The following is a 13322-nucleotide window of genomic DNA, read 5'->3' on the forward strand; positions in this document are numbered from 1 at the left end:
TTTTATTTATTCTTTATTTTGTTATATTGATTTATTGTTTATACATTTACATGTTATTTGTATGAATGATGAATGTTTTAATAATGTATTTTGATATTCATCATAAATTATCATTATTTTGTTATTAAAATATTCAAATTACATTTATTTTATATTAATTTCATTCATTATTAAATTAATAACATCATACACATTTAGTATAACTCATTTTCATTATTTGTATTTTATTTGTTTGTTTCATTATATTCTTTATTTCATTTCTTTATTCTCTCATATTCTCATTCTTCTTTATTTATTTTTATTTCTTATTTTCAATTTCTTTGTTTTTATTACATTAAACATTGATGAATTTAAATTATTTGATTTTTCTATTAATTTAAACAAATTTATTTCAATTAATCAAATATTGAATTATTATTATCATTTCTTCAATTACATCACAACACAATCTGATGTATTTTTATTACTTTTGTTTTCTGTTACAGTTCTAGTACTAAATAATTTCCATTTACCTACTATTTCTTCTCCATCATAGTTGATTTTAATTTCTCTTCTGTATGTATTTATTTCATATGTTATATCTGACTTTGTTTCTTTTATCATTTTAGTTTCTTCTTTTTCTTCATATTTAATTTCTTTATATTCACTGATTAATTTCTTAATTTCTTCTTCATCAATTAATTCTAATCCTCTTCCCCATTCAATTAATCTTTCTATTTCATTTTCTGATCTGCTATTATCATATTCTTCATCTGGTTGTGAATCTACATAATACATTGGAATATCAAATTCTTCATTTGTTTTATTTATTTGATTTATAAATGAAATTATGTTTTCTTTGTATTGTTCTTTCTCTTTTTTACCTTTTTCAAGTTGCTTTTGTTGAATAAGGCTATAGCATTTAGTCCAAACAATACAAACGTGTTTCCAAATGTCTTTTATTGTGAAAATATCATTTATAATTGCAATAATTTGTTTAGTATTATGAGTAAATTTATTTACATTATAATTCATTGTAAATATAATTCCTTGTAATCCTTCAGCTCTAACGCAATCAACAATATTCTGAATATGTTCTTTATCAAATCTATAATAATCATTATCATTAAAACCAGGTGTATCAATAACAACTAAATCACTTCTATCTCCTTCTCCAAAACATTTAAGAGGTTTATTTGTTTTTGAATTTGGACTATCACTTACTCTAAAAACATTCTTCTGTAAAATGAAATTACCAAATGAACTTTTCCCATTTCCTGATTCTCCAATTAATAGTAATTTTGTTTGTTTTGGTTTTAATTCATCTTCTTGTAAACTCATTAATTCACCTTCTTGTAAACTCATTATTTATTTTTTTAGTTCCTATTTATTTAAAAGACTTTTCCAATTCAGGATATACAACTAATTTTAATGCCATGGCTATTGTGTAAAACCTTAGGGTCTTGTAAAGAAAAGCAAACAAGACATAGAAATACAAGGTTAAATACCAATAACACCAATAAAAGATATTACGATGATAATAAAAGATATCACAATTATAATAAAAGAAATTACAAGAGAAAAGGGTTTAATAAACAACAAAGACAAAGAAGAACGAATAAAAAACAGGATAAATACTGGAAGAATAACGAATATACAAACAATAGACATAGATGGTTAACAATAAAAGAGATACATGAAAGAATAAAAGGAATAACAAGTAAATGGGAAAAAGGAGAATACGAAGAAATACTCAAAAAGTATGAAGGTAAAAGAAAAAGATGGTATGACATTCTCCAAGAAGTATATGCAATTAGAAAGAAAAAGAGAATTGAAAAAATGCAAGAAAAATTTAAGGAAAGAACAAAAGGATGGAAAGAAGACATCCAAGCAATTGAAACACAAATCAAAAGTAAAAACCCAATCAAAGAATTACAAAAAAAGATGTCAAATGGCTAAAATAATAAATGAAACAGAAAAAGAAAGAAAAACACAAGAAGAAAACAAAGAAGAAACAAAGAATGAAGAAGAAAATTATAAAGAAAAAGAAGAAATTAAAATACTTCAAAAGCAGATTAAAAAATTAGAAGAAGAAATTAAAGAATATCAAGCAAAAAGAAAGGAAGAAGAACAAACCATCTCAGAGAAATGATAGAAAAAGCAAAAGAAATAGTCAGAAAAGAATTTGAGAAAGAGATAGAAAATATGAAAAGAGAAATTAAGAAGGTGCAAACAAATTATAATGAAAAGAAGAAAGAAAATGAAAAACTAACAGAAGAAAATATAAAATTACACAGTGAAATAAATGAGATAGAAGGAAAATCATGGAAATGAATAACAAAGAAGAAACCATTCGAAGTCTGAAAACCACTAAAGGGAAGTTACAGAAGGAAAATGATGAACAAAAGGAGAAAACAGAAGAGCTGAAGAAAAAAGGAGAAATACTGGAGAAAAAGAATAGTGTGTTAGAGGAAAAAACAGAAGTACTAGAGAAGAAAATTGAGGAGCTGAAAAGTAAAATAAGAGATAAAGAAAAACAAATCTCTGAAAATCAACAAGCAGCAATAATAAGTCATGAGATTGCAGAAATAACACGAGAAGAATTAGACAACACACAAAAAGAAAATGAGACACAAAAACAAGTCATATCAAAACAACAAGATGATATTGAAAATTTTATCTCACAGAAGGAACTAGAGAAGAAGAAAACGATGACACTTGTGATAAATACACAACCAGTATTGAGGAAAACATCATCAGGAACGATGAAGATGAACGAAACTACTCCTATGAAAAAGACAGTAGTGGAAATCGAAGAGAAAAGCACTGATTGTCAAAAAACAAGAGATGATAGTCAGACAAGAAATACAACAGAACAAACAAATAGAATTCTAATTGAAGTGTTGTATTGTTTTGCAATTAATTGGTTAAATAAGAAATTATATAAGAAATTAAGATTGGAACAAATAGAAAGTATAATAAAAGTGACAAACATCAATGTAAATAATGAAAAAGAATATATTAAATATATTAAAATGTCACATAAAATAAAAGAGAATACTAAACGATACATTAAAGTGAAAGTAAATGATATAATATAAAGAAGAATAGAGTGTAATTCAACAATAAAAACATCATATTAAAGAATAACTCTACTGAAATTGATGAAGAATATCTTAACACTCTCATCAATAAAGTGAAAGAAATGAAAATAGAAAAATGTACAAACATTAATTACTACTGGAAAAGAAAAGAAACTGACCAATTAATAATGGAAATTAATAATCGATGGGTATTGTCATGAAGCAGAATGCAGGATCTGCAAGATGATATGAAAAGGATTTCAATGTGTATGCACCTCTATCTCCAAAATAAAATAATAAGAGATAAATTTGATGAAATAAAAGAAATCCTAAAGAAAATAAATAGACTAGAAGATTTGGTCAAGGGAATTGTACAGAATAAAGTGCATCATGAAATTAAATGAACATGATGAAGAAGGAATAAAAGTTAAAGCACTAAAAAGAATAAAATACCTAAAATATATGATGACAATGATTAAAGAAAGAATTAAATTTAATAAAAAATGAAATAATCAGAATCAATACAAATAAAATCATGTTTGATTCTAACAAGAAAATTAAAATAAAGAAGAAAGAAACAAAAAATGAAATATACCCAAATAACGATATTACTTTAGAATATTGGAAATCGTTATATGAAACACAGGTGATATTAAATAAAAATAATTGGAAAATAAAACAAATCACCTCGTGGAATGAAAGATATTTCAATTATGATAGTGTCATAATAACAATAAATGAATTAAATTCGAGTTTAAAAAAAAATAAGTAACTGGAAAGCACCAGGAATAGACACTATATATGGGTATTATTGGAAAAGGATGTCATTGTCAAGAGAAATCATTCTTAGTATCTTCAATGAATTGTTGAACTTCCCCGAAAACATCAAATTAAACATGATAAGTGGAAGAACTTTATTAATCCACAAAGTGATAGGAATGATGTCACTAATTATCGTCATATCAGTTGTACAAATGTAATTATGAAAGTATTTACCTCAATATTAAAAGAAAAGATTCACAGAAGACTTAACATGAATAATGAATCATTTAGAATCAGTAGCAACCAATTGGGATGTAAGTTGCAATCTTTAGCTGCTAAAGAATGAATAATTAATAGTTATATGATGAAGCAGCAGAAAGAAGAAAAATACCCAAAATATGTGGAGTCATATTATGACATCAAGAAATCATATGACACAGTCAACCACGAATGGGTTATTGAATCATTAAAATATTTTAATGTAGAGGGTGTCATCATTGACATTATTGAAAGTATGATGACTAGATGGAAGATACTCATAGGCTATAAATATAATGAATATCTAGGTAATATTAAATTAAATAGAGGAATTTTACAAGATGATTCCTTATCAAATCTACTCTTCATTATTCAGATGAATGTAATTTCTCAAATCATCGAAGAGAAATTCCCAAAATCAAATCACACTTTATATATGGATGATTTGAGAATAATGACAGAAAGTAGAGAAGAAATGGGAATAATCCACAATGAAATTAAAGAAATAATAAGTGGAATAGGGATGGAAATGAATGAGAAAAAGTCAGGAATGGTATTAAAAAACATTAAAGAAATACTAAATGGAATGCAAAACATCCCCCTAATTGAAGGTGAGGACTTGTATAAATACTTAGGAATATGGCAGTCCGATGAAATTGATGACACCTTCAATTGTAAATCCATCAAAGAAAAATGAATCAGAAGATGGAAGAAATAAACACTGATGAAAGTAGTAATAGAAGATATATTACTAGAATAAACATGGAAGTAATCCCTATCTTCAGATATTCAGCATCAGTTGTGAATTGGAGAATCACTGACCTAGATAAAATGGATTTTAAGATAAGAAAATATTTAAGAAATTCAAAATACATTGGTGAAACTCCAAAGATCGGTTATATGTCCCTCTAGAAGAAATGGGTGAAGGATTAATAAATATAAGGGACGAATATGTTATTGAAATAGTAAGAACAGTAATGTACTACTGTACCAGAGAAAGTGAGATAGGAAATAACATATTAGATAGATGGTACAGTAAGAAGGGAATATGGAATAGAATTAAAAAACAATAATTCATAAAATAAATGAAACAACAATAGAAGAAATAATAAATGAATTTATAGAAAAGAAAAAAGAAAAAAGAAGTAGTAGTAGAAATAAAAAAATTATTGACAAATACATCAAAAAATGGAAGTCCCATCAAATTAGTGGATATTTTAGAAGATGGTTCGAGTCAAAATGAGTAGATAAAACTACTACAGTGAAACCATGGAATTCAATCAATATTAAGAAAAATGCATTCCTCCAATTAACTAAAATGCAAGATGGTGCATTGTTTTGTGAGTATAAAAAAGCAAAAATAATGAAAAATGAAAGATTGAAATACTGCCCACTTTGTAAAGACAAAATATCAACAGTAGAACACATTCTACTATCTTGTATTTATCATAAAAAATCACAAATAGAAAAACATGATCATATAGGCATTATAATATGGGAGGGATTAATAAGAAAATACACTGGAAATAATCAATATAAAAAACCCCCATATGAAACAGTGTTCCAATATAAAGACATCACAATGATATGGAACAAACAAATAATGCCTAAAAGTGATGGACAATACCACAAAATACAAGATATATATGTATTAGATAAAAAGAAAAAAACTAGTCTAATATTTGATATGATTATTGTGGCTGATCACAATATTAATGGAGCCTATTTGAAGAAAAGAAATATGTATAATGAATTAAAGAATAGGCTAATGAAAATAGAAAAATTAAAAGATGTCAAAATAATTCCAGTAGTAATATCAATAAATGGATTAGTAAATAAAGAAAGTATCAGACTAATCAAAGAATTAAAAATTGAGATTGACATCGAGAAAGAAGTAAAAAACCTTATAATTAAAAACATGATGGATGTCATGGAATACTGCGGAGATCACAACCAAACATATTCATTAGAACTTCTAGATGAAGACAAAGGAACAATATTAGTCTCCCCTAAGCCAGGAAGAATAGAAGCTAGTTCTATTAATACTTAATTAATTGCTTATTAATTTTTATTTTTTTGAATTGACTGTGTTTTTTTTATTTCAATAATTTATTATTATATTTACATTACTTTTCTTCTTGTTTAATTTAAAATTGTCATGTTTAGTTATTTCTTGTTATATCTGTTTTTATTTATTTTATTATTTATTTTATTTCTAATATTCTTTATTTTATATTCTTATTGTTATTTCATTCTTTATTATTTATTTGTATTAAGTAGTTATGTTGTTATATGTCTTTTGATTTTTTGATTCCATTATTTTTGTTCAAATTTATGATGAATGAAATGATAATAGTATCATTCTTACATTATTATATTTAACAAAGAAACTGAAATAAATATTATTTCAACAATTGTTTATTTTGTATTATTTTCTCTTTACATTGGTTTTATTGAATTCTATTAAGAAATGATTTAAAATCAAAAACATTAAATATTCTAATAAATAGAGTTTTATTTCATTCATCTTTTTTATCACAGAATAAATATTACAATGGTATATTTAACTAAATATAAATGTACTTAACAAATAGTGAAATATAAATAATATCATTTAAATTATATATTATATCTAATAAAATATTAGAATAATGAATATTTAAGATGACTTCTATGAAATGAATAATATAAATAAAACATAATATATTCATTAATGTAATGATTTTTCGATATTTATATTATATAGTTTTAATGTGTTAATTAAAAATAATGTTATATTTCTTTATTGTTGATTAGAGTGTGTTTAATAATAATAAGCAGAGTATAATAAAACAACAATAAAATATTCATAACAAACATTTTAATAATTGAGATTAATAACAAATTTTAAATTTCTATTTCACAAAATAAAAAAAATAAAAAAAAAATAAAAAAATTTAAAAATAAAATTCATCAATGATGATGCAAATATTTTCTTCTTTTCAAAATGTTGATGTTTTTTTTTTCAAAAATCAATCAAAATGAATATTTAAACATTTTCTCAAAAATTTAAATATTGAATTAGTATTAATATCGTATTAATGTTTTTTTTGCTCTATCCTATTCTTCAATCAATTTCTGCTCACATTGTTAATTTCTTTTTTGGAAGTGTTCTTTTTGGTGCTGGAGCCATTGCATATGCTTGTTTGCAATCACTTTCAGCTTGTATAGCCACAATTTTAGGTCCAATAATAATAGTTATTGTTGGATTATTTTCTGCACTATTTTTGTTGTAGTTATCAGTCAGGATAATGTCAAAAACATCACAACAACTTCATATAACTATGGATATGAAGATAAACTAAATTAATTTAATTATGTATTTGGTTTAATTTAACAAATTGTAGACAAACAACTGATAATAATTAATAACTACATTTGTATATTAATGTGTTATTATAGAATCTTATAGTAATAATAAAAGTCAAACAAAACATTGGAAAATGTCTTATTTAAATAAAAATAAATAAGAATAAATAAATGTTAATAAAATTATTATTTATTCATTGATTATTTGATTATTATTCACAAAATATATCATTAAAAATGTATAATTTCATTGTTTTATTTATTATTTAGACTTTCATCTTGTTTTGTAAATAATTCATTTCTCTTTTGTTTCATTTCTTTTATTTTATTGTCTTTTCTTCTTAATATCGAATTTGACATGTCTGAAACACCACACAAACACTAATATAATTCAAACATCAACTCTCTATGTTATTTTCTAGTTATGATGGTGTATTTGAATTAGAAATGGATTAGGTAAAGCTGCAAAGGGTAGAGCAAGATATTATGATAGAATATTACATGATGTAATATAAGGAACTACTAAAGTGTTTTTAAGACTAAAAGAAAATTAAACATAATAATATGGTGGTAATGAAATGATTTCTTCTCCCATTCTTAAAATAAAGAAAAAAGGAAAAAGAAAATGTTTAAAATACGGGAGAAAATAAACAAAAGAATAAAAAAAGAAGGAATAAGCAGAAAAAGTTTGAAAAAGCATAATAAGAAGAAATAAAAGAAGTGATTTTAACAAATTGGAAGAAAAAGCTAAATGATAAGTTAAACAAAAAGATTACTGTTTTTAAATAGCTCAGGGATTAATTTCCGCTAAACTAGGAAGAATATATGAAAAATCTATTAACACTTAATTATCTATTTTTTATTATGATTTTATGTTTTTATTATTATCATCATTGTTACGTATTCTTGTTATTCATTTACTTATTATAATTGAAATTCTTTTGTTGTATTTCTCTTTAGAATTTTACAATGTTTGTTATAAATTTTACAACTTCATTTAATTTTCTTAAATATTCTTCTGTTTATTTTCTCTTCTTCTTTATAAATATGTTTGATATTCTTATTATATCCTTCTATTCATTCTGTATTAGATTTGTAGATTTTCTTTAAACTCTTTTCATTGTTATCTTCTATTTACATCACCCATTTTATCTTATTTAAATTCTCTGCTCTTTTCTTAAAATTCTTTCTTCTATTTTTTGAATGACTCACTGTTTAATTTATCTCTTCTGTTGTTTCTGCTTCTTGTTATTCTCGTTTTTTTATTTTCATCTATTTTCTTTTCTTTCATTCTTTTATCACACATTAAATCAGTATTTTATTGAATGAATTACATTTATTGTTTATTATTTATTTCTATATTACATTCTTCTGTAATTATTATTTAATTCTTATAATCATCTTTTAAACCATCAATTTGGTGTTAATGTTTATTTACTCAAATCAGCAAAATCGTTACTATCATTTTATTATTATAATGATGACAAATTATAAAATAATCATTTCCATTTATTTATTGTTGTTGGTGTATTGACATTATTCATAATTTAATCAATCAAAATGTTAAAATATTAGTTCTACTTATTACGATTAACAGTAATTCACTTATTCATTAACACTACATAAAATATTTATTAGTAAATTCATTATTTAATATTAGAATATTAATTGTTGTTAATGATGAACTTCTTTTAAAATATTATTATTTGTTGTATTAATAGTGTTTATAGTAATTTATTATTCTAAAATATTATTTAAACTAGTTCTTTCTTTTGTTTGAATTCCTTTTGGTATTTCATTATTCTATCATTTTGTATATTTTATGTTTTATATTCATTCACTGATTTTTTCTCTTCTAAATATTATGATTATTGAATATTTAATTATTCTTCCATCTTCAAATATTTCATCTTCTTTATTATAAATATGAAATGTTTCAATATTAGGAAACAATTTTCTTGAATATTGATTCAATGGAATTGGATTAAAATGAAATCGTTCCATATTTCCTCTAAATCTTTTAATTCCAATTTCTAAATTAATAAAATCATTAATATCTTCAAAATACTTTGATACAATCATTATTTCATTATATCCTATTTGCATTCTTTTTTTATTATTTTATTATTTATTAGTTCTTTTTTATTTTTAGTTTGAACTTAAATTATTTTTAAGATAACCGTCATTCAATTTTTCTTCTTTTTATTTTTTTAATATTATTAATAACAAATAATTTATATTTCAATAAATTATTATTTATTATTTATTTGATGAATATGAATAAATAAAATATCATAGAAATGAAATATTACAAATGATAAATATTCAATTAATAAATATATTAATAATTTGATAATATGAATAATAAAGAAATGAATAAATCAATGAATGTAATGTATTTATTTCTATCTTTCTTTATTTCTATCACTTCAAATTTAGAAAAAGGCAAAAAGATGCATTACAGAAGACACCACAAAAAATATAGAAAAACAAATAACAAAAGAAGAAGAAATTCATATCAACCAAGAAATATAAATGATAGAAGAATGAGTTAAAATAGGTATTATCTGTATGGACAGAAATACATAAATAATCACACTAATCATTACAATAATAATTATAACCATAACTATCACAACATTGATGATACAAATCATTTCACTCATCACTTCAATCATAATCATCGTCATAAACACTTTAATAATAACTTCAATAGAAATAAATATTATCAATATAAGAAAAATAAATATAATAATAACACTCAAAGAAGGTACAAACAACATCAAAATAAGACACAAAACATAAATCAAAGAAAAGAAATGATTGAAATACAAAACCAAGAATATTGGAAAAAAACTATTTGAAGAAGAAATTAAAATACTTACACCACAAGAAGTAGAAGAAATAAAAAATACCAAGATTAAAGAATATACATCATCAACAATATGGAGAAGATGGTATTTTCTTTCATGAGAAAAGACAAAAACAATCAGAATAGAAGAAGAAACTATTAGTATGACGATAGAAGAAGACAATAACCAGTACAATCCAATTGAGATTAAAGACAATAGAATATACAATAACTATGTAATGAGCATTGAAAGTGAAGAAGACGATGATAAAGAATTTAATAAAAATAAAAGAAGAGGCTGGTAGAAAAGGAAGAAAACAAAGAATTTAATAAAAAGAGTAGAAAAATTAAAAAAGTGGAGGATGATATGAAAGAGAAAGAAGAAATGAAAAAGGAAATACAAATAAAAGAATAAACCATTAATAAATTAACAAAAGATATTATGGCATTAAAGAAGAAGCATGAGAATGAGATGAGCACAAAAAACCATGAGTGTGATAAAAAATATTCAAATTCCATGCTGAATCTGAAAGGAAAAGGTCTGAAGTAAATAATTTAACACAACAATTATTATTATTGAAAGATAAAATATCTAAATTACAAAATGAAAATACACAAGAAGAAAAGAAGAAAGAAGAGATAAATTACAATATAACAGACTCATCTGAAACACAGATTGTGAATGACCTCTCCCCCAATGTGGTAGTAGCTGATGAAATATCATCAAGTGAAGATGATCTTCCAAAAAAGAAAGTTAACGCAGAAATCAATTGAAGAAATGGATATTCAGCATAAGAGGAACACCACATTTGAATTAGATAATCAAAAAAACGGGGGAAGCAAACAGATAGAGAAGAAGAAAATTTAACACTTTATAAATGTTTTGCTTTGAAATTATTTGAAAGAAAATTAAGATGTCAATTAAAAGAAGAAATAATAGAAAGATTAATACAAGAATTTGAAATTAAAATAAATGATATTAATGAATATAAAGAAGTAATAAAGAAGACATTTAAAATAAAGAATGAAATTAAAAGAGAAATCAATAGAATAATGGAAGAAGAAATAATAAAACATCAATGGAAAGATAATGAATTAAAAGAAATAATATCCAAAATGAACAAGAAAGAAGAAGATGAAGAAGAGGAGATAATGAAAATATTTAAAGAAGAAGAAATGAAAGAACAAGAAGATGTACAATTTATTAATTATTATTACAATAAGAAGAAAGTACATCAAATAATTAATAATATTAATAAAAATGAAATAATAATCAATACATTAGATGATTATTACCATTATATTAAATCTGTAGCTTCCACTATTAATATTATTAATAAAAATAAACAAGAAAGAAATTGAAAGAAAAGTATATAAAGGATATTACAATAAAAGTATGTAGAATAAGAGATTTGCTCCATAATAAACAATACATAAAATTAAAAAGAATATTACATATTAAGAAATATGATATATATCATATTAAAATAAAAACAAATAAACAAATAAACTATTATAAATACCTCCGAAAGATGAAAAGAATAGAAATAGAAGCAAGAAAGAATAATTGGAAAAGAATAAGATGGAATTATAAAATGATGAAATACGGGAAAAGGCAACATTTAAATAAATCTAAAGAAGATGAATATCCAGATAATATCTCCACTATTAATTTCTGGAAATGAATCTATGAAACTAACACTAATATAGATTTCCTGAATATTAATTTATATGAAGTATTAATTGAAAATAGAATTAATAACAGAATATCCATAATCATTCCCAATGAACTAGATTGTGCTATTAAATTCATTGATAACTGGAAGGCACCGGGAGTTGACAAAATACAATGATTTTTGATTAAATATTTAGAACAACCAATGAAATATTTATTAAAATTATTTAATGAATGGTTAAACAATCATAATGAAATACCTCTTCATTTTATTCAATGAAGAACAATATTAATATATAAAAAAGGAGATAAATTAGACCCACAGAATTACAACCCAATAACTTGCTTAAATTGTCTGTTAAAAGTATATACATCAATATTAATGATGAAAATAGAAAGCCAGCTGATGCTAAATCCAATTGAAAAACAATTATCATTAAATCAAATTGGATGTAAAAATATACATATGCATCAAAAGAATGATTATTATACAACATTATAATCCAACAATTATTAATAAAAAATAAATTGAAGTGGGTAGAAACATATTATGACGTCTCCAAAGCATATGATAGTATTAACCACCAATGGATTAAACAATGCTTGATTTATTTTAACATCCCACTAGTAGTAATTAATAGTATATTATATATATTAAATAATACACATCTTAATTTATATTACAATCAAGAAAGTGTGGGTATAATTAATGTAGAAAGAGGAATAATACAAGGTGACAGTTTATCTCCACTTTTATTTGTATTATCTATTGACGTATTATCTAAACAATTAGATAAACAAATAAGCAAATTAAATATTAAAATGAATGGAGAAGAAAAACAAGTCCAGTTAAACCACATATTATATATTGATGATTTAAAGATAATAATTAATAATCTCGATGAAATGGAAAAATCACACAAATTAACTAAAGAAATATTTAATTGAATAGGATTAAAAATTAAAGTAGAAAAGAGTGGGATAATGAATAATATTAATAGTCAAATAAATGGTGAATTAGCTGAACTACCAAGAGTAACTAATGATAACCCTTATAAATATCTTGGTATTGAAATAGGAGATAAAGTAAACATCAACAAATACTGTACAAGAATATTAAATGATGTATCTTCTATTTTATCATCATTAAATACTATGAAATACAGCAGCCTCAATACAATAAGAAAGATTAATAGTGATATAATCTCTAAATTAAGATATGGATTTAGTATTGTAAAATATAAACTAGGAGAATTGGAGAAGATAGATAAACAAATAAGAAAATCATTGATACAACTCCAATTATACAGTAGAAACATACACAAAAGTAGATTATATGTTAAAATAAATGAAATATGACTAGTAT

The 13322-nt window shown here is 23.2% G+C and overlaps 1 protein-coding gene across 1 annotated transcript, besides 3 other annotated features; it reads right to left on the reverse strand.

The window, feature by feature from the left end:
* Positions 1-432: 432 nt before the first annotated feature.
* On the reverse strand, positions 433-1344 carry EHI_176280 (AIG1 family protein; the record flags this gene model as incomplete). Its single annotated transcript, XM_643102.1, has 1 exon — positions 433-1344. The coding sequence occupies one exon, from the start codon at positions 1342-1344 to the stop codon at positions 433-435; it is 912 nt and encodes a 303-aa protein (XP_648194.1).
* Positions 1345-1378: 34 nt separating this feature from the next.
* Positions 1379-6146: a repeat region.
* A 1638-nt stretch (positions 6147-7784) lies between these two features.
* Positions 7785-8293: a repeat region.
* A 1588-nt stretch (positions 8294-9881) lies between these two features.
* Positions 9882-13322: a repeat region.

Source organism: Entamoeba histolytica, genomic scaffold (genome assembly GCF_000208925.1).
Source record: "Entamoeba histolytica HM-1:IMSS scf_1104750518963 genomic scaffold, whole genome shotgun sequence".
Lineage (NCBI taxonomy): Eukaryota > Evosea > Mastigamoebida > Endamoebidae > Entamoeba > Entamoeba histolytica.